This window comes from Eptesicus fuscus, chromosome 4 (genome assembly GCF_027574615.1).
Source record: "Eptesicus fuscus isolate TK198812 chromosome 4, DD_ASM_mEF_20220401, whole genome shotgun sequence".
Taxonomy (NCBI): Eukaryota; Metazoa; Chordata; class Mammalia; order Chiroptera; family Vespertilionidae; genus Eptesicus; species Eptesicus fuscus.
In genome coordinates, this window is record NC_072476.1 from 14219224 (window position 1) to 14242037 (window position 22814).

The following is a 22814-nucleotide window of genomic DNA, read 5'->3' on the forward strand; positions in this document are numbered from 1 at the left end:
TGGGGCTGGGAGGAGGACCCACATAATGTATTAAGGGAGAACCGGTCACATGCCCTGGAACCTGAGTTGTGTAGAAAGGTGAAAATATATACAGCAATTGAGTGACAAAACAGTGGAGCGTCAAGAACTGGCATGAAGGCCAATGCCACCCAGCAATAAGGAACAGTCACACTTCTGGATAAAATATTCTAGAACCCAGTGATTTCAGCAGCTGCCCCATGACTCCAGATGACTAAACTGGACAAGGACTCTACACCTCTTCCCTCAGCCACTCAGGAGACCGTGGATATAAAGAGGCATGTCTACCTCAAAGTAGGGCAACCAAGACTGGCCTGTATCCTGGAACATGGTCACTTGGGGCTGGCGCAGAGGCAGCCCTGGACCCTTACCTGGGAGGATAGCAAGGCCAGTCAAATCCCCAGGCTTCCTCATGGGTTGGGGAGGTCTAGAGATGGAGTCAGGCATCCATCCTAGGAAACTGTGGATCTTCAAAGGTAACACCCAACTCACCCCATTGCCTTTTTTAAAAATTTATTTTTATTGATTTCAGAAAGGGAGAGGGAGAGAGAAACATAAATGATGAGAATAATTGATTGGCTGCCTCTTGCACGACTCCTACTGGGGGATCGAGCCCACACCTGGGCATGTGCCCTGACTGGGAATCGAATCGAGGCCTCCTGGTTCATAGGTCAACGCTCAACCACTTAGCCACACCAGTCAGGCACCCCATTTCCTTGTTGACACCACTGGAATGTAGGAAAAGCCCCCATCACCTACATTTAGAAAGTGTAGCAAGGTTGGAGGGGAAGGCTGGAGTATGTAATGCCATAAGCCACTGCAGCCATTGCAGCTTCCCCTGCAGTGGTTAAAAAGTGTCCCTCAAATTCTAGTCCAACCAGAACCTCAGAATGTGACCTTATTTGGAAACAGGGACATTGTACTAGTAGATGTAATTAGTTAAGATGAGGTCATTCAGGGGGACCAGTAAATACAATCACTATATCCTTAGAAGAGGAGGGGACAGACACAGGGAGAAGGCCGCAGGGTCTGTGGGCCACATTGGAAGAGGAAGAGGCACAGGAGTTCTCTACCAGAGCCTCCAGAAGACACCAGTGCTGTAGACACCTGGACTTTGGACTTGTGGCCACCTGGACTGACAGGATTAATTCCTGTTGTTGTGAGCCAGCCAATGTGTGGTCATTTATACAGCTGGCCCTGTGCCCAGCATTCCACCTGAAATGTCCCCTGCTGTGTCCTCACACCAGGCCCAGGGGAGCTGAGTCCATATGAAGATGCCTTAAGGTCAGCGTTTCTGGCTCTAGCAGCTTCAGGAACTGTGCATGGTAGTCAGGCTTTGGCCCCTGGGAACTCCTGGAGCCTGGAGGGTCTGGGTAATGGCTACACCCCCTTGATGTAGCTATGTGGTTATTTCTCCCCATTGTGGGTCCTCTGGTGTTTGTGGAGGTCGGTGCCCCGGCGGAAGCCCTGGCCACAGGCTGGGCATGTGTAGGGCTTCTCGCCTGTGTGCGTCCTGCGGTGGGCGCTGAAGTGTGAGCTGTTGCTGAAGCGTTTCCCACACTCGGCACACACATAAGGCCGCTCCCCGGTGTGTGTCCGGCGGTGGATGACCAGGCTGGAGCTCTGGCTGAAGCGCTTCCCACACTCGGCACACTGGTAGGGCTTCTCGCCCGTGTGGACCCGCTGGTGGGTGCTGAAGTTGGAGCGGTCGCTGAAGCCCTTCCCACACACGGGACACTGGTACGGTCGCTCCCCGGTGTGCGTGCGCTGGTGCTTGGTCAAGTGGGACGTCTTGCTAAAGCCTTTGCCGCATTCGGGGCACGTGTATGGCTTTGCCACCCTGCAGGGCCCCCCTCTTTCCAGAAGTTGCTCAGATTTGGTCAACCCCCTGACAGGGGCCAGCTTGTGACCTGGGAATGGGGGACTGGGGCCCCTGCACCGAGCCGACAGCACTCGGTCCCATTCTGTTCTCATCTGTGTGTCCTCTCCATCCTTAAACTGCATTCCGAGGCCTGAGACAGAAAAAGCAGAGTTCCTTAGGAGGAGGGGAGCTTCTGATAAGAAGGCAAAGGCTGAGTGGGCAGCCCTTCTGAGGAAAATGGAGAGCAATGCTCTTCAAATCCCCCTCAAAACACAAGCATGTCAGCCAGACCCTGACGTGAGGTGCTAACACCACGGCCAGAGGCTGTTATAAACACACAGCAACTTGTTTAATCCTTGTAATGCCCATGAGGTGGGTGCTGTTACTGTCCCATTTTATGGACAAGGAAACTGAGGCACAGGGAAGTTAGGGAACTTACCAGAGTCACTTAGCTGGTAAGTTAAGAGGCCCAGTAGTCTGTCTCTGGAGTCTGGGCTCCTAACCTCTAGGCCAGGGGCAGTGGTGCACCTCAGGCAACACTTAACAATGTCTGGAGACATCTTGGTTGTTATGTCTAGGGCCTGGAGTGTTGCAACTGGCATCTAGTGGGTGGAGGCCAAGGATGCTGATGTATAGCCTCTGGTACACAGATGGCCCCACAGTGCGCAGGGAGAGAGGCCCTGCTCTAGGTTGTTCTGTTTAAAGAAGGAAAAGGCCTGGTGACCCAGACCCTCAGCCTCCCGCTCATGTACTTGGGGGCAGCCCCTGAACCCTCTGCAGACCCAAGTACAAGAGTGACCACCGTGGTGACACAGCACAGAATAAAAGGATCCTGGAACGGACCTTGGCTCTATCCCTCCAGGTTGTGTGACTTTGGTCAAGTGCTTTATTCTGCTTCCTTGTCTAAGACATAAGGCAAACTCCACCTGGGGGACCTTGAGCATGAGGCATGCTGGGACATTGGGGCTGGGGGTTTGGGGAGCTGGGGAGCAGATGTCTTCAAGCAGACCCCCCTGAAAAGCTCACAGTGGGGGCACACTGAACCAACAAGGAGGGACAGAACCTCTGTCACCCTGAGATATGTCCACTCTAAGACCCAGAAGCCAAACATGGGCTTCAGTTCACATTTACTGAGCCTCAATCCTCACATGTGTACCATTAAGATGTAACCACCTCACTGGTCTGGTGTGAGATTGTTTTTTGTTTTGTTAATCCTCACCTGAGGATATTTTTCCCATTGATTTTTAGGGAGCATGGAAGAGAGAGGAAAAGACAGAGAGAACACATCGATTGGTTGCCTCCTGCACGAGCCCTGACCAGGGCCCAGGCCAGGGAGGAACCTACAACTGAGGTATGTGCCTTTGACCGGAATCGAACCCAGGACCCTTTGGTCCACAGGCCAACGCTCTATCCACTGAGCCAAACTGGTTAGAGCTGTTGTGAGAATTTTTAAAAAGGAATTGAAACTGGCAGTTCTTCAAAAGGTTACATAGTCACATGACCCAGCAATCCATCCCCAGGTGTAGGTTCAAGAGAGTAAGTGCTGACAGGGTGACACTCGGGGACTCTCTGATCCAGCTCACGCTTGGCCTGGCTCCTTGCCCTCCTTTCTCCCTTGGGAACTAGTTTCACTTTTGCTCCTGCGGGCAGTATATGGTCCCAGAATGATCTGGTATGACTCTCCATCTCCACTGTAGATACCGCTGTTGGAGGTGTTATGTAGATGTGATTAACATTTACAAATCAACTGACTTAAAGCAGAGCCCCAAACCTTTCTCAAGGTCACTATCTCCCCTTGCTTTTCCCTTGGGCAGGGGTCAGCACATCTGGACCCAAAGGCAGTGCCTATCTCTATAAATAAAGTTTTCTGTTCTTTTGTGGCTGCTTTCATGCCAAGATGGCAGAGACTGTATGGCCCACAAACCTGAACAATTTATTGTTTGTCCCTTTACAGAAAAAGGTCTGCTGACTCCTCTAAGTCCTTGGCTTGAACTACACAAACACAATCACCATGGTTTAAACCCCAGGAGAGGACAGAAGCTAACCTGGGACTTCCGTTTCCTTCTTGCTGACCCCGCCCCCTTGCCACCTGAGCTGGCACCACCAGAGACATCCCTAGGTCGCAAGGCAGCAAGAGCTGGGTCCTGCAGGCCTCCTCACCCCTGCCAGGCAGTCCGATGGGGCCTGGGAGTGGGGAGTCCTGCTTACAGGAAGAGAGAGGGGAGGATGTGAGTGTGGGCTGTATTAGAACCATGAGACTGCAAATCCTTTCCTCGTGAGGGCAAAGGGGCATCAGAAGAATCTATAGAAAAGTGAAATGCTCTGAAAGACAGAGGTTTTGCTTCTGTGCGGACTGTTTCCTCTGAGAGAGAGGAAGTGAGGAAACAGGGCTCAAGGCTTTCACTGGCTCTAGGAGTGGAAACCCTGACACCCTGGAGGAGTCTGGAGTTTTATCACAACAGAGACTAAGAGGCCAAGGATTACAACTAAGTGGGAGACAGATATGGAACAGAGAGCATAGAGCAATAGTCCAGCAACAGTGTGCACAGAAAATTAGTGTTCTCCTTCTATGAGGCAGTGGAAAGGTTCATTTTCATTCATTTCACAGATTCTTAGTTTGAAAAAAATTAGGATATAAAGGAAAGTATGTAATGATTATGGCTATGTTGTTGGTTTAAATGCCAATGTAGATACCGCTGTTGGAGGTGTTATGTAGATGTGATTAACATTTACAAATCAACTGACTTAAAGCAGATCACCCTCCGCACTGGAGGTGGGCCTCATCTAACCAGGTGAAGGCCTTAAGAGCAAATCCTGAGGTTTTCCAGAGAAGGAATTCTGCCTTAAGACTGCGGCATAGAAATCTTGCCTGAATTTCCAGCCTGCTGCCTTGCCATACAGATTTTGGACTTGCCAGCCTCCACAATCATGTGAGTCAATTCCTTAAAATAAATCTCTTTAGCCCTAGCCGGTTTGACTCAATGGATAGAGCATCGGCCTGCGGACTGAAGGGTTCCCAGGTTCGATTCCAGTCAAGGGCACATGCCTGGGGTTGTGGGCTTGACCCCCAGTAGGGGGCGTGCAGGAGGCAGCCGATCAATGATTCTCTTTCATCATTGATGTTTCTATCTCTCTCTCCCTCTCTAAAATCAATAAAAATATATTTAAAAAAATAAATCTCTTTATATATACACATCCTGTTAGCTCTGTTTCTCTGCAGAACTAATACAAAGCAGCATCTCAACTCCTTTAGAAAACATTTTAGGGAATAAGTGGCAAGACAAGACAAGCAGAAAGAGAAGAGACAGTGTTGAGTGGGGAGCCGGGGCGCTGGTAAGGAGAGGCCATTGATGGCCAAGGCCTTGCCAGGAACAGCTCTGCCCATGGGGGCTGAGGGCAGCACAGAGGCTGAAGGGAAACTGGACCAATTGTATGGGTGCAGGAGTGAAAGAAGGAACTCAGGACAGCTCTGGGCATCTGCCTGGGATGTGGGTGAGCCACCACACTGTCCCCACTACAGCTGGGCCACTGACAAGACACCAGCAAACCTGGCTTGCAGGCTGTATGCAGCTAGATACCAAGCAAAATTGACAGAGAGCACACCTGGCCTACTAAACCAATACCTGGGCATGGGGCTGGTGAATTCCTATTTCTAACATGCTTCCCATGATTCCTCAGGCCACTACAGTTTGAGAACTGCTAGACTGGCTCCTGTAGGCAGTAGGGAGCCAGGGAAGGTGTGAGCGGGGAGGTGGCCTGGGTCTTGGGTCCTGAAGGCAACACACCTGGGGGATGCCAGGCCAGCTACATCCAACATGAGGCAAAGAGCCTCCGCCTCCTAGGACTGGCCCACACCAGACATCATGGTTTCTAATGGGTAGCAGCCAGGGTCTCCCCACATGTTACCTTCACTCTCTGGCATCATGTCCCAACTTCGGTCCTGCTGAGCTGGGTCCAGACACCCCCACTCCTCCTGGGACAGGTACATGGCCATGTCCTCCAAGGTCACTGGTACCTGAAAGGACACAGCCCACTCAGTCCTACAGGCTGGGCCAGCCTGGTGAGCTGACCTTTCCCTTCCACTCACGGCACAATGGTGGGTCCTGCTTACCTCCCACCACTTTTTCCCTCCCCACACTTTCCCTCTCCACATGCTGTCATACACCTCTCCTCCCAACCTCAGCTCACAGACACGGCAGGATCCTGCTCTTTGGGACAACACTATTGCCATCATGCTCTGTCCTGTTGCTGCAGGGCAGTACAGGGTGGACAGATTTGCTGTGCGGAGCAGCAGGATCCACTGTGTGCTCAGCCACTGGGGCCCATACTCCTTGGCGACACAGGTTAGCATGCCCTACCTCAACTCAAGCCAACCCTCGGACCCAAACGGGGTGACTTGAGGATTTCAGGATGGCTCTAAGCCAGTGGTTCCCAAATCTAGCACCAACTGACCTGGGGAACATGATTAAAACTCAAGCAAAAGTAAATAAATAACAAAAATAAAACCCAAGCTTACAAGATCCAGAAGAGACAAATCCAGAAACAGAAAGAGCATCAGTGGTTGCTGGGGGCAGGGGGAGAGGCAATGGGGAGTGATCACTAAAGGGTGTGGGGAATTTTGGGCAGGTGGTGAAAATGTTCTAAAATTGATTGTGGTGATTGCATAACCCTGTAAATATACTAAACATTGTATACTTTAAATAGATGAAATGTATGTATATGAATATTTCAATAAACTTTTATTTAAACAAGCATAAAAGACTATTCCAGGCCATGGCTGGGAGAGGAATCTTTATTTTTACCTAGAGTCCCAAGAGATTCTAACACCCAGTTGAGTTTGAGTGATTGCCCAAGCTCACCATTGGACCCCAGACTCCTACAAACACACCGAATACACAGGTGGCATCTGAGAAAGAGCACGACACCTCCTAGAAGGCACAGGTCATTTCAGGGGAGAGTGCCTCAGAAACCCACAGTCCTGGTCATGGGAGAGAAGTGTCTCCATAGGGATGCTGCAGACCAGGGATACCCGCTCACCTGGGACCAGGCTGCAAGGAAGGATGTGGCTGGCGCTGCCATCTCCTGGTGCTGGGAGGTGACTGGGCCTGGGGAAAGAGCAGTCACCAGTGAAGTCCACATAGCCCACCTGTGGGCACAGCAATAAAGGCCAGCACAGGTCCAGCAGCTCCCCACCTGTGCTCAGCTCCCCACCAGGAGGCACATGCACACAGGCCTCAACCTTCCCAACACTCTTTTCCCTTTGCCTCCCTCTCCTATAGGGCTGCTACCTTGAGGGTGGCTACTCACCCCTCTCTGGCCAGAGTTCATGGTTTCTTTTTTGTCTGCGGCTTAGCTGGGCTGGGGGCTGCTGGCTGGAGTCCCGAACTCCTTCCTCCAGGGACAACTCCTTTGGCTGGGCCTCTGCCTGACGTTTCAAAGACTGTTCCCCCATCTGGTGGGGCACTGCATGGTCAGAGAGTACCTCCGGGCCCTGCACACAGATGGAGAGCGCCAACCAGCTCCCAGGTCAGGGGGAGACCCATAAGGTCTCCAACCCCTTGTTGGGCACCCCTGGCCACCCTCACCACCAAGGCGGCCTCATCATTGCGCTCTTGGCCCTTCACATGCCACACACAGCCCTACCTCCAGCAACAGCCAGGGAGAATGTGAGCTGGGAAGAGGTCAGGTTCCTGGCTTGGACACAAGGAGGCCTGGTCTGCTCCTGAATGAGACTGCAGTCTCTCCCTGTCACACTGCATCGGTGTCACTGTCACACTCTTACCCTTGTTTCTTGGTGCTCTCAACAAACCCTGGGCCAGAAGGGCCCTGTATCAAATCTCATTTTGGAAGTTGGCATTACTGCATTTGCTACCTTTTTTGAAATCATTTATAGGTGCTCTGGGATAATCTAATTCCTATTCCAGAGAAGGTGAATTGAACAAACTTGAGTCGCAGTTTACTGAGCTCTGCAATAGCACTTGAGATAAGAAACATTCCCCAGGGAACTGCTAAGACAGCTGGGGAACCCATCTCAGGCTTCCTCTCATCCAACATCCCACACCTCTGACAGGAGACAGTCCTAGAGATTCCAGGGTACACAGTGACAGAGGGAAGCCATGCAGGAACCCCCAGAACCAGGCTGGAGGGGTTGGAAGGGCATCCGAATTCTTATTAGTCACCATGACTGCAGGATTTGCTTACTGCACTCAGCTCACATGGTGGTCAGGTTTTGGGGGAATGTGTCTGTCCTGCTGGATGCCAGGGAACAGCAGTGTGTGGGCAATGGCACTGCCACAGGAAGAAAGGGACCTGTCAGCATTTGCCAAACATCTAATCTGGGCATGGCACTGAAAAAAGAATTTAAAAAGGCCAAGTGGCTTTTTAATTTTTTTTCAGAGTTTAGTGACTAAAAGCAGGAGAAATTTGTGAGAGACTTCCCACTCCCCAAATCTGGTTAGGAGGAGGTGGCATGTGCTCTAGAGTTACGCTGTCTATAGAACTTCCCACGATGATGGAAGTGTCCTATAGCCACACTGTCCATACGGCAGTCACTAGTCACGTGTGACGACTGGGCACTTGAAATGTGGCTGGTGTGACTTAGAAATTACATTTTTAATTTTACTTAATTTTAAAAGTCACATGGGGCTGTTGGACAACGCAGCTCTAGAGAGATTGGGGAACATCTGGGGACGCTAATCAGGGCACCCACCAGCCATGAGCACCTCCCTCTGCTGGGATCTCTTCAACTCCCAAGGCCACACTCGCTTAGAAAGGGCTAGTGGAGCTAGATGTGGTTAATCAACAGGTGGATACCCCTTGGCCAAGGATGAGAAACTTTATAGCTGCCTTCTTCCATTCAAAACGTCTGGTTCTCCCAATGACCCCAGCTGGCCACAGCCCCAGAACCCAAGGAATCTCCAAACGCAGACCCCAGCAGCAGGGCCCTGAGGACACAGAGCCCCTTTCCTCACCTCAGGGCCAGAATGCCCCCCACCTCACCCTCTGTTTCCTGGGCTCCCGCTGAAGCCCTTCCACGAGGACCACGGCCTCCTCACCACTCTCGGGCTGCCGCTCCCGCACCCGGGCCTGGATCTCCCGGGGCAGCACCATCAGGAACTGCTCCAGCACCAGCAGCTCCAGGATCTGCTCCTTGGTGCGCAGCTCCGGCCGCAGCCAGCGGCAGCAGAGCTCCCAGAGGCGGCTCAGGGCCTCCCGAGGGCCGGCCACCTCCTGGTAGCAGAAGAGCCGGAAGAGCTGGCGGAAGGTCTCAGGGCTGGGGTCTTCCATCTTCGGGGAGGGCTCCTCTTCCCAGTGGAAGTCCTCCTCCACCTTCACAATCAGGATCTCATCCTCCTCCAGGGGTGATGGGGGCTGGAGGCCCCGGGCAGTCGCCATGTTCCCAGTGGGCCTTGCTCCTTCTCAGGCCTCACGGATCAAATCCGTCTCTCCCTATACCCCTGGCCAGCCACTAGGTAGCTGTTTTTTCAGGAATCTGTGGACAGAAGATAACATCATTTGGGGTGCACTGGGGCTGGATAAGCGTCTGCACCCATAAGCCCCTGCGTTGGGTCCAGAACTAACTCACCCTCTTTGGCAAAAAGCAAGGGTTGAAATAGATCAACTTATCTCTGCTACTAACTCCCTGCTAGTTCCGGGGCAAACTGCTCTCTGGGCCTGAGTTTCCTCATTTGAAAAGAAAAGATGGTGAAATCGTCCACTCACAGGTTGCTGAGGGAACTACACGGGATGTTTGGGAAGTTTAGCGCAGTGCCTGGAACCGGTCAGAGGCCGAGAAACTCTGAGTTTTCATTACATTCCAGTTGACCCCTTTGGATGGGGCCCCTTTGGAAATATGGTGGGAACCAGAGTCCCCTCTGCCCAGGAGGACGCAGATTCTGTCTCAACCTGACTCGGGATTCGGGCGCGGTGAGTAAGTCCCTCCACGAGCCCCGTTGGGTACCCCGAGTGGACAGTCACCACGGGGGGCCCTCCGGCTCCAGGGCCCTGGGAGGGTGGGACTCCGGGCGGACTGCCCAGATCTCGGAAAGTGAGCGGTGGCCGAGGCCGGAGCACAGACCAGGGTGCTGGAGCGGGCCGCGGGATGGCAGTTAGAGTCGGGACCCCGCGCCCTCGAACTCACCCGCTCCGCTGTGGACCCTGGAATGTTCGGTGCGCGGGACGGGAGCGGGAACGCGGGCGCTGGGGGATCGCCGGGCTGGCTGGCTTGGGTCGCGGGTGGGGAGGCAGAGGACCCCAACCGCTGAACGCAGCAGACCGGCGCAGGCCATTGGCTGAACGAGCTGTCCAGCTTGGGAACGAGGCAGTGTGGGCAGGTCCACGGGAAGCTTTGGGCGGGGCGTAAGGTAGTCCTCGAGCGATTGGCCGAGCTGGCTGTCAAGAACAGTAATTAGGTTGAATAGGCGGGTCTTTGGGAGGTGTGGGTTACGTAGTCCTCGCGCCATTTGTTGAGAGACTGTCAGGCGTTGGCTAGGCCACGTAGGCGGGCCCGCAAGATGCATTTTGGATAATGTAGTTCTGGAACCGCGGGCGAACCGTTCTGAGTGTGGGGACGAGGCTGAGGTGAGCCCGCGGTAAGCATTGTGGGTAATTAGTCCCCCCTACCCTGCACCTTCAGTGAGTACACGCTGGTGCTTGGAGGTTCCGCATCTGGGCCATTTCCCCGTCTCCCTTCCATACCTACCCTCCCACTGTGGAGGGGACCTTGAAAAGTTACTTTTTTACTTATATAGTACTTTGTACGTACCAGGCTCTATTCTAAGGGCTTTCCTATTATTAACCCGACTAGATGCCTGGTGCACGAAATTCATACACAGGTAGGGTCCCTAGGCCTGGCCGGTGATCAGGACTGGTCAGAGCCTTCGGGCTTTCCTTTGTTTCGCACCACCCCCTGGTGGTCAGCGCAAGTCATATCGAGTGATCGAACTCCCGAGGGGACACTTTGCATATTAGCCTTTTATATAGAGAGATTCCTCTTTGAAACAACCCTAGGAGGTAGGTAGTGTTACCCCTATTTCATAGATGAAAAATCAGAGGCACAGAGAAGTTCAGTGAGGCTGGAAGCCAGACATCTATCCTAGTTCAACCCCTTAATTTAATTTTTTAAAATCCTCATGCGAGGATATGTGTTTTCTTTCATTGATGAGAGAGAGAGAGAGAGAGAGAGAGAGAGAGAGAGAGAGAGAGAGAGAGACTGAAACATGGTAGCAATCATCTCAGGTAAAAACTGCTGTATAATTTTTAACCCTGTTGCTCTGGCTTCTGTGATTGTTTGCTTGCTAAAATAATAGAGAAGTTATTTTGATTTCCTGAACTTCTATAAATCACCCTATTCAATTGTATACCCCATTGATTGTGGTTTTGCTGGTCTTCCAAAATCCATTCCCCTGCACCTGGAGACCAGGACAGCACAATTGCTTTAATTGCTTCAGTGGCTCCAGGAAATGTGTTGACTCAGTGACTCCAAGACCTAAAACTATAATTAATCTTTGTAGATAACTAACTTGCTCAATTTAGCTTCTGTAACTGCTTTTTGCAAACCAGTTTCCTCATTCCAAACCTAAAGATGTAATCGGGGTAACTGCTTTTTGCAAACCAGGTTCCTCATTCCAAACCGAAAGATGTAATTGATACCTTCGTGATATTTGCCTATATAAGCCTGATGTTACTGCCATTTGTGGCTGCGAGATTTGGAGTGCTATTGCCCCCTCGTAGCCGCTGGCTTATGAAATAAATGTGGCTCCTTAATTTGACTTCTTGAGGCGTCATTGTGTGATTCGTGGGGTACATTACAACAAAACATCAATCGGTTGCCTCCCATAGGCGCACTAACCAGGGATGGAACCCACAACCTGGGTATGTTTCCTGACTGATAATTGAACCCTTGAACCTTTGGTGCGTGAGAGGACGCTCCAACCACATCGGCCAGGGCGTCAATCTCCTTAATTTTAGAGACTCTCCATTCTCATGTTTTATTCCCTGTCCCCCTACATCCGATACCCAGTTTTTATAGTGAGGGCACCAGGCAGAACAAGACACTGGGTTGCCCATGACTGATTTCTGTAGACCACCACCTCCCTGCGTGGGAGGCATCTGTAAGGGCAGATGTCAGGTTTCTGGACTGCCCTAGGCCCCCACAGCCTTGTGGGACCTGGAGAAAGCAGGCCCATATGTGCCTCAGTTTCTCCTTACAACACCAGGCCGCTTGTCAGCAAAGTCGGGATCTTAGAATGAACTACCTCTTGTTATGGGTGTATTGCTGGGACTACCAAGGCATGCAGCTGTGTAGAGAACTGGTGCCCAAGTCCAACCAGGAGGCCTGCCATTCTGTCTGCTTCAGGAGGGTGTGGAAAGGGATAATTTGAACAAGTCACATCAATGTTTCTCTCCCTCTCTCTTCAATCAATAAAAACACACTTAAAAATAAAACAAGCAAGCAAACAAACAAAAAAACACCCACCACAGCAGTGCCAGCATGATGACAGATGGCTGCTGACACAGGCCTCTGAGTCAGGGACACAGGAAGCAGTGGGGGATGTAGACCCCATGCTGCCAGCCAATCAGATTGTTCCCCAGAAGCCAGATATCTCCATGTTTAGTTGAAAACTCCCAATTCTAGCCAAAACCGGTTTGGCTCAGTGGATAGAGCGTCAGCCTGCGGACTGAAGGGTCCCAGGTTCGATTCCGGTCAAGGGTACGTACCTTGGTTGCGGGCACATCTCCAGTGGGAGGTGTGCAGGAGGCAGCTGATTGATGTTTCTCTCTCATCAATGTTCCTAACTCTCTATCCCTTTCAATTCCTCTCTGTAAAAAATCAATAAAATATATTTTAAAAAAAGAGAAAACTCCCAATTCTGAATGTAGACTTAAAATGGTTTTAAATCCTGTTTCAGCCGAAACCAGTTTGGCTCAGTGGATAGAGCGTCAGCCTGCAGACTGAAGGGTCCCAGGTTCGATTCCGGTCAAGGGCACGTACCTTGGTTGCGGGCACGTACCTTGGTTGCGGGCACATCCCCAGTGGGGGGGGGTGTGCAAGAGGCAGCTGATCCATGTTTCTCGCTCATCAATGTTTCTAACTCTCTATCCCTCTCTCTTCCTCTCTGTGAAAAATCAATAAAAATATATTAAAAAAAAAAGAAAAAAAATCCTGTTTCAAATAAACAAAACACAACAACACATTTCTGGGCTGTGTCTGGCACACACAGACATATAAAATGATGCAGGCAGGATGCAGGTGGAGAAAATGCTCTGAAGAAAAACAATGCACCGTGAGAGGAGAGAATGGTGCAGTTGCTCTTTTAGGTAGAGAATATTTCAGCAAAAGGACTATTCACTCACCTGGGTTCTACTCAAGGCGGGAAGCCAGCATCTCCTTGGCTTCAATACTTTCTTCAAAGGCTTGTTTAGACATGACAGGAGGTCAGAGCTAAGGGAAGATAAATAGTCAGAGGTAAAATGTCCAGCTTACCCCTCAAAAATCTGTAGGCTGAAACTAGTCATGCAGAGGAGAGCCAGCCTGTGAGACTGAGACAGACAGACCTATAGTTTTAGGTCTTGGAGTCACTGAGACACACAGAGAGAGTCGGGAGGGGTGGAATTAAAAGCATCAGTGGTTCCCTAGCTGGTTTGGCTCAGTGGGTGGAGCGTCAGCCTGCAAACTGAAGGGTCCCAGGTTTGATTCTGGTCAAGGGAACATGCCCAGGTTGCAGGCTCAATCCCCAGTAGGGGGCGTGCAGGAGGCAGCCGATCAATGATTCTCTCATCATTGATGTTTCTCTCTCTCTCTCCCCTCTCCCTTCCTCTCTGAAATCAATAAAAATATATTTTTTAAAAAAAGCATCAGTGGTAAGAGAAGATTCTTATTGAATACAGGCCAAGGTGATTAGACATAACCTGGGGGATGCTGAAGGTTGAGGACCCCAATCAGATACCAAGGTAGGGCATTCTGGCTACACTGACTTAGCGGGATTCTTGCCGATGCAAAGATGAACAACACATGTAAACCCGAAAGTCAGAGCCTAGTAGAGAAGGGGTTTGAGTAAAGTTTAGTCAAGATCATCTTTGCCACCACTTCCAGGGTAAACCGACTCCCTATCCCTGACAGGAAGACTGCTCTGGAGAAGCTGCAAGTGCCCTTTGGGGTTCTCATTTCTAAAGCAGAAGTTGTTCAAGATAAGACTACTAAAGAGAGGCCAAGGGCCTTTGCCCACCCTCTGCCTAGGAGATAAAGCCTCCGGGTTTAAGGTGTACTCCTCCCTACCCAACCTCCCAACAACTTCCAACCCCTATTTTTTTCTGAATAATAATGGCCACTTATTTCTTTCTGAATAATGAAGGCCACCAATTCCTTAGCACCAGGCAATACTGTACATATTTGCATTCCGCTTGTCCCAAATTTAGTAATAATATATAGGGTGTCCCCAAAAATATATATACACACACTTGGAATAATTATATAGGCAGTGTTTATTAAAGTACATTTCATTTTCAAAATTGAGTTACCAGCTGTTAAAATGTGTATAAATTTGGACACCCTGTAGCTACTGTGATTATCTCTACAGGTCAAACAAACAAACCAGAAACCAACCCTGCTCCCAGAGTTTTAAGTGTTGAATCCAGGCAGGGTCATGTGGTTAGGAAGTGACAGAAATGAGACTGGAACCCACACCTTTGATTCCAGGACCCCAGCTCCTAAGGATGCTCCTCAGCTGGTGATAAACAGCCCAGGTACCTGAAGGCCTGATTCAGTTAGCTACACACGGGTCTCTCTCCTTGTCCTCTTTGGCGAACTCTCTCTGTCCAGTTTCCCCGTCGGGGCGCTCCCAGGACCCCACTGCCAACAGAAGCCAGGACCCGGTGGCAGTCCAGGCTGGAGTCCCACCTCTGCTCTGGGGGCTGCAACTGCATGAAAGTCATTGCCTGTACGTCACCTTCCCTCCCGGAGCTTCAATCTCTGAGCTGGGGAGAGAGCCCCACTGGGAAGTAGGCACCAGCCCTGCCGATGTGGCCACGTGGTTAGAGCTCCTCTGGAGCACGAAGGTTCCCGGGTTCGATTCCTGGGACTCCCGGTCAGGGGTGCATAAGTGAGGCAACCCACTGATGTCTCTCCTCCCTCCTCCTTCCTCCCTCCTCCTCTGTCTTCCTTCTCCTCCTCCTCCTCCCCCTCTCTCTCATCAATGAAAAACATATCCTCGGGTGAGGATTAAAAAGTAGGCGCACAATAAAGGTCAGCCTCAGGGACTAGGGCCATGGAGACGCACCCCTGAAACGCCCTCGTTATTAGCCACCGCTCTCACGCGTCTTGCCCAAAGGCTCTGCTGGGACTTACCCGCCGGAAGCCGAGCTCCCGGATGTTGGAGCTGGGGAGTGGGCCGGACTACATGTCCCAGAGTGCCCCGCGCTGCACGTCGGCGGGTTGGGGGTGGATGGGTTCAGCGCTGCGTTGAGGGTCTCCCGGGAGGTGGCTCTGCGAGGGACTGGTTGGAATGGGCCTCAGCCTGAGGACGGCGGCGTCTTTGTCGCCTAGGACGCGGGCCAGTCCCTCGCGTGCTCTGAGCTTCAGTTTCCACACCTGTGAACGGGGGACATTAACTTGTTCAAAACAAGCCGCATATGCCGGCTCTGCTAGGCTGTAGGGTTACCGCAGTGTTGAGCAGGTGCTTGCTTTCATGGAATTTGCATTCTACCAAGAGAGGCATACAGTGGGTACAATAACTGCACAAATAATTTGGTTACTTCTTTGATAAATGTCACAAGAGGTATGAAGAGGGGACTTTACCCCCTCGGTGGAGGTGATGGAGGCAGCATAGAGTTAACCTGGGGAATAATTGGGGGAGAGGGTTCCACACAAGGAACCGCAGGTGTGAGAGTCCTGAGGACTGAGAGATCGGGGGTGGTTTGAGGGACAGAAAGGAACCACTGCAGCCCAGGTGCAGGGGTGAGATTGAGAGACCATCAGAGAGGTGGGGCCATGTAGGAGGGCCTTGGAGGCTCTGGTGGGAATGATGCTTTTATCCTAAGAGCAGTGGGAAACCAATGGAGTTTGGGGTTTTAAATAGGATAGAGTCTTGAGAGGCTAGGAAGCTTTGTGGAATACATATCCCAGAGACCAAAGGGAAGCAGTGAGACCGACCGGAAGCTCCTGAGTTGAGGTAATGCTACTAGTGATGGTGGCAGTGGGGAGGGACGGAGCCCAGCCAGATTCCTGAAGCAGAATCACCTATGCCCTGTGGTTGGTTGGTTGGGGTGAAGGAGTAGAGCAGGCAAGAATAACTCATTAGTATAATGGGGATAATAACACCCAGGATAGGTCATTGTTATTAAACGAGGCAAAACGAAGTGCCTGACACATAATAGAGGCAATATATGCTAATTTAGTGAATAATAAAGACTACCTCAGTGTTCAGAGCGGTGTTTCTAATGGAAAAACCTAAAAACAACCTAGGTGTCAATCAACAGAAAAGAATTGATGGATAAATGTCAAAGGGATGATGTTGAGCAAAAAAGCAAGTGGCAGTATATAATTTCCATAAATTATAAAAATATGCAAAACTGTATTACATATGAGTAAGGGACTATATACATACATAGTAAAAATGTAAAGAAGCCGAAGCCGGTTTGGCTCAGTGGATAAAGCGTCGGCCTGTGGACTGAAGGTCAAGGGCATGTACCTTGGTTGCAGGCACATCCCCTGTGGGGAGTGTGCAGGAGGCGGCTGATCAATGTTTCTAGCTCTCTATCCCTCTCCATTCCTCTCTGTAAGAAATCAATAAAATATATTTTAAAAAAATGTAAAGAAATGCTTGGGGTTTGGATAAACACCTAATTCAGGATGATAATTTTTCATGAAGGTAGGGCAGGAGTTGGAGAAAGCTGTGATGGGGGAAGGGTGCAGGAAGCTAAAACTGCAAGTTGTGTTTTTAAAAAATATATATTTTATTGATTTTTTACAGAGAGGAAGGGAGAGGGATAGAGAGCTAGAAACATCGATTAGAGAGAAACATTGATCAGCTGCCTCCTGCACACCTCCCACTGGGGATGTGCCTGCAACCAATGTACGTGCCCTTGACCGGACTCGAACCTGGGACCTTTCAGTCCACAGGCTGAGGCTCTATCCACTGAGCCAAACCGGTTTCGACAAAACTGCAAGTTTTAATGTACTTTTTAAACAACAGAAATAATCATTCTTGAGAATTTTCATTCTTTTTAAAACACATATTTTTATTGATTTCAGAGAGGAAGGAAGAGGGAGAGAGAGATCGAAACGTCAATGATGAGAGAGAATCACTGATAGGCTGCCTCCTGCACACCCCACACTGGGGATTGAGCCCGAAACCTGGGCATGTGCCCTGACTGGGAATTGAACCTTGACCTCCTGGTTCATAAGTTGGTGCTCAATCACTGAGCCATGCCGGCTGGGCAAGAATTTTCCTTCTTAAAGTATTGAAACCTAGCAAATGTTTTCATAGATAATTTTAAATAAATGAAGTATTCATTTTTGAGCAGGCCCATTGGATACATACTGTTTCTATTCTAATTTTTAAACATTTATCTATAAAAAATTTTTACTTGAGGTATATCTATAGTAAAGTGTACAAATCTTAAGTGTATGTCTCAAAGAATTTTATGAATCAATACACCTGTGTAACCTCCACCCAGATCAAGATATAGGTCATCTTCAATACGTTAGAAGGCTCCCTTGGCCTCCACCACCGCTCCCCACCCCCTTGTTGAAACCACTGATCTGATATCTATTACCTTAGATTGATTTTTCCTGTTCTTGAACTCTCGAAATAGCATCCACACAGTATGATCCCTTTGCTGTCTGGCATCTTTCTCTCATTGTGTCTGTGAGATTCATCCATGCTATTGCTTGTATCAGTAGTTGGTCCATTTTTATTGCCAAGAGCATTTCATTGCATGCCCAAAGCCTTTATGCCAAGCATGTCAAACTCAAAGGCTAACATGGGCCAAATAAACAAGGTTTAAGTTTATGTGGGCCACAAAAAAAACACACAAAAGCTTCCATTTTCATAGAAACATAGGTTTATTTCAATAGAGACATGAATACAAATGGCTGAAATAAATGAGTCATCATTAACATAAAATAATAGAACATTTTAATAAAAATTAATATTTTTTTCTTGAACATTAACTTACCAGACACTGAATAACTACACAAATAAACCTATTTTTTCTTGTTCTCCGAAAGCGAAATATTTCCTATTGCACACACCAAACAAGTCAGTACAAAACTAATGATGTGGCAATCAGCTGCTAAAATATTCGCTGCTAGTGTTAGTGGAGAGAAATGGTGCGCTTACGCGTAAGGTGCGTAAGAGAAATGAATACAACACGATTATAGTAATCAGTCATTAGTGAACATTGTGGTTCGTTATTAATAATTATGTATAACAGGATATTGTGAAATTAAGTTAAGACATTTTTATGCAAACGTTTCTTACATACCATTATATTGGCTGGGCCACAAAAATATTCGTAGTGGGCCGCATGTAGTTCGCGGGCCGGAGTTTGACATGCTTGCATTCGGCACTCTCCTCTCACTGTACCTTTGCTGTCTCCAGTTTGGGGCTATCATGCATAAAGCTGCTATGAACATTCTTGTCCATGTAATCTGGTGGATGTTTTATTATATCAGGCACGTGGGACTTCATTTTGTGATTTTCTATTTTTTTTAAAAATGCTCCTTATTGTTATTTAATATGATGACTGTATCATGAGCCTGCGTAGTGTACCACACCACACAAAACACCCCACACCTACAAAGCAGTCAGAAAAACTGTTCCTTGTGGGATCTTGCCATCTGTGAGTAGGTTTTTCGTCACACAACCCTGAGGTAGGAGGTTGGTGTTGCTATCCCCTTTCACACATGAGGAAATGGATTCCAGAGTGTAGGGTGACTTCTAAAGTCTTGGAGTTTAAAAGGGGCAGAGCTTGCCCCGCCCAAGTGGCTCAGTTGGTTGAGTGTCGTTCTGTGCACGGAACGGTTGCCGGTTGATTCCTGGTCAGGGTACATGCCTGGGTTTCGGGTTCGGCTGGGGCATGTATGGCCAGAGCTGGACTTGGAACCCACACTTGCTGGGCTTGGGCTTGGGGAATCCCAAAATGTATCAGATGAGGCTTTTGTCCTCACGTAGAGCAGGAATTGCAGAAGAAATCTGTGCCCGGCCCTATTCAGTACACAACTGTGCATCTGTGCCAAGCATGAGCTGTAGAGTCGCCATGGGTGTGGCAAGAGTTGCCAGAACTGGAGGTAAAGTTATCAGTAGAGAGTAGGACTGACACTCCTTAGAATACACCCCTCTCCCCAAAGATTAGCCCAGTGAACATGAGTGCAGAAAGGTGAGAATGCAATGAGAGGTTATTGAAGCCTGGAATAGATGCCATTTTGGGGAGGGCCACAACAGGGTGACCAGTAAGCGGGGAGGAGGAGTTAGGCTATCAGACCCTATGGTGACTCTGGTTGGAGGAGATCCTACCTTCCAGAGTAGGGCCACGGGCTAATATTTTATTTATTTATTTCAAAATATATTTTTGTTGATTTCAAAGAGGAAGGGAGAGAGAGAGAGAAACATCAATAATGAGAGAGAATCATTGATCAGCTGCCTCCTGCATGCCCCACACTGGGGACTGAGCCTGCAACCCAGGCATATGCCCTGACTGGAATCAAACCATGACCTCCTGGTTCATAGGTCGACGCTCAACCACTGAGCCACACCGATCAGGCACAGGGGCTAATATTTTACATGCTCTAAAGTTTTCTGAATAGATAATACATGTGCCTGGTTAACAAGCCATTCACACAGTGCAAAAATTAGAGTGAAAATTAAGTCTACTTCCCACTCTTGATTCCTATTCCACACAGAAACAACTATTTGCCCCAGTGTCTTGAGTGTTTTTCCAGAGATATTTAGGCTCCATGTGCCATCAGCTATGCACTCTATTGTTCCTTTTTGTCCTTTCATCAATATCCGTAGGTGGTCCATCAGTTATTCATCTTATAACTAAAAGTTTGTACCCAATATCTCTACAAATAGAGTTACGATATAAGGAACTCCAATTTGACAGGCTGTGGGCCTGCCCTTCACCTGCCTTTCTGTCCTCATTTCTCCCTACTCTCTCCCCTGGTTCATGTTGCTCCAGGCACACAGGCCTTTTTGCTATTCCTTAAATACATCTAGTACACCCCTGCCCCAGGGCCTTTGTACTTGCAGTGTCCTCTTTTCCTTCTCTCTGGAATGCTCTGCCCCCACATATTCCCATGGTTTATTCCTTTACTCCTTCACATCTTTACTCTAAGCTCCCCTTCTCAGTTTGGCCCTTCCTGACAATTACAAACCCCCTCAATCCTAGACAGTAAATGCCTTACTTGGTGCCAGAGTGTCCATCACAGTACAACATGCTCAGCATTTTACTTATTTGTCTTGTTTATTGTCATCTTGCCCCACCCAGGTGCACGCTTCGGAGGGCAGTGACTTGGTTTTGTTCCTCGCTTAACCCAGCCTCTGTAGCAGCATATAGTGGGCCCTGGAGATCTGTTCGTAGAAAGAATGCCTGGATGAGTGTAGAGCTGCCTCAATCTTTCTCCTCCAGGTTTATGGAAATGTAATTGATAAGTAACATTGTGTAAGCTTAAGATGATATATGAATATATTGTGAAATGATTACCACAATAAAGTTAGTTCACACATAGTTATCTTTGTGTATGTGTGGTGAGAATATTTAAGATCTACTCTCTTAGCAACTTTCAATTACATAATACAGTATTGTTAACTATAATCACCATGCTGTGTATTAGAGCTCCAGAACTTATTAATCTGAAAGCTGAAAGTTTGTACCCTTTGACCTACGTCTCCCCATTTTCCCCACCGCCCCCCCCACCCCCCCCAGCCCCTGGCAATCACCACCCTACTTTGTTTCACCTCTTTGATTCCACATTTAAGTGAGATCATGCCGTGTTTGCCTTACTTCATTCTTCTTAAGGACCATGTTATATTCCATGGTGTGGTGGGCTGAAGAATAGCCCCCCAAGTGTCCAATTCCTGCTTCAGAACCTACAAATATGTTATCTTATATGACAAGAGACTTTGCAGATGTGATTGAGGATTTCAATTATCTTGGATAATCCGTGTGTCCAACGTAATCACAACGGTCCTTATAAGAGGAAGGCAGAGGGAGATCTGACTGCAGAAGGCAATGTGACAGCTGAAGCAAGGTGGAGGAAGGGGCCATGAGCCAAGGAATGCAGGCTGCTTCTAGAAGCTTGTAAAGGCAAATAAATGGATTCTCCCCTCAGCCTCCAGAGGCAGCACCACCCTGCTGACACCTTGATCTGGACCCAGTGATAATAATTTCGGATTTCTGATCTCCAGAGTTAACTGTGTCATTTCAGCCTCCCAGTTAGTGCTAATTTGTTACAGCATCCATAGGAAAACCATACACATGGTATGGATGTCCTATGATTTACTCTCCAGTCCACTCCTGGAGGACAGGTAGACGACTTCTCATCTTTACTATCCTAGGTACCACTATCTGCGGTTCTCAGCCGAGGAGATTTTATCCCTCAGGGGACACCAGGCAATGGCTAGAGACATTTTTGATGGTCACAATTGGGTGGGTGGTGCTACTGGCATCTCCTGCATGGAGGTCCAGAAATGCTCTAGTCTAAACATCCTACAATACATAGAACAGCCTTGACAGCAAAGAATGATCCGTCCCCAAATGTCAATAGTGAGGTTGAGAAATCCTGGTCTGTCTATAAGACCTGTTCCTAGAAATACATTTGCTGAGCCAAAGGGCGTTTGCTTTAAAAATGTTGTCGACATTGCCATGTTGCCTAGGGCTAATATTAACTTTGGGAATGTGCGCAGTCCCTATGTAGCAACACACCGACTCTCAGATGTTGGTGTGGAGGGTGTGGGTCCCCTCAAACCTGGAGTCAACTGCTTTGTGAATCTGACGGGTAAGATTATGGGGCAGGTACTGAAGGGTTCATTCATTTAATAGCTGGATCTTGAGCACCTGTCAGGTACAGAATGAAGCTGACATATCCCTGCCCTCCCAGTCTAATGGGGGAGGTTGACCAGAAAACAAACCCTGTGATATATGCAGGGAGTGGGCAGCGGTACGTTGACCTGGGAAGTCAAGGAGGGATTCATGGAGAAGGTAACTTTTAGCTGGTGTCACTTGAAACCCATATAATTTTATTAACCAATGTCACCCCAATAAATTCAATTAAAAAAAAAAAACTTAGCTGGTGTGATGGTTAATTTTGTGTTAACTTGCCTGGGCTAAAGGATGCCTAGATGGCTGGTAAACATTATTTCTGAGTGTGTCCGTGAGGGTGTTTTTGGAAGAGATTAGCATTTGATTCAGTAGACTGAGTCTAGATGATCACCCTCCCAATGCGGGTGGGCATCATCCAGTCAGTCGGCTTGAACAGAACAAAAAGGCGAAGGGAGAGGGAATTTGCTCTCTCTGCTAGAGCTGAGACATCCATCTTCTGCCCTTGGACATCAGAAAGCCTGGGTCTCGGGTGTTTGGGTTCCGGCTGGCACCTACGCCATTGGTTCCTGATTCTTAGGCTTTCAGACTCCAACGGAATCACACCACTGGTTTTCTGGGTCTCCTGCTGCAGATGGCAGATCGTTAAGACCTCTTACCTCCATGACTGTGTAAGCCAGTTCCCATCATGTATATCTCCATATATATGTCCTATTGGATCTGTTTTCTGAAGGACCCAATACACCCATGGTCTCTTACTGGATGCTCACCACATGCTCTCTCCCTCCAGACCCTTGGGTTTTGGATTATAGGAGTCACTTATTCTTTTGTTAACCAAACTAACCGAGCTTCAGGCCCCAACCAGGTAGGCGTCTATGCAGTCCTTTTATTTTCT

At 48.9% G+C, this 22814-nt stretch overlaps 1 protein-coding gene across 1 annotated transcript; it reads right to left on the reverse strand.

Moving 5' to 3' along the window:
• Positions 1–525: 525 nt before the first annotated feature.
• ZNF500 (zinc finger protein 500) lies at positions 526–10264 on the reverse strand. The gene is made up of 6 exons (XM_008141768.3): positions 10020–10264; positions 8879–9371; positions 7187–7370; positions 6917–6984; positions 5786–5894; positions 526–2030 (listed from the first exon to the last, which is right to left on the reverse strand). The coding sequence occupies exons 2-6, from the start codon at positions 9272–9274 to the stop codon at positions 1426–1428; spliced, it is 1362 nt and encodes a 453-aa protein (XP_008139990.2). The 5' UTR covers positions 9275–9371; positions 10020–10264; the 3' UTR covers positions 526–1425.
• Positions 10265–22814: the final 12550 nt, after the last annotated feature.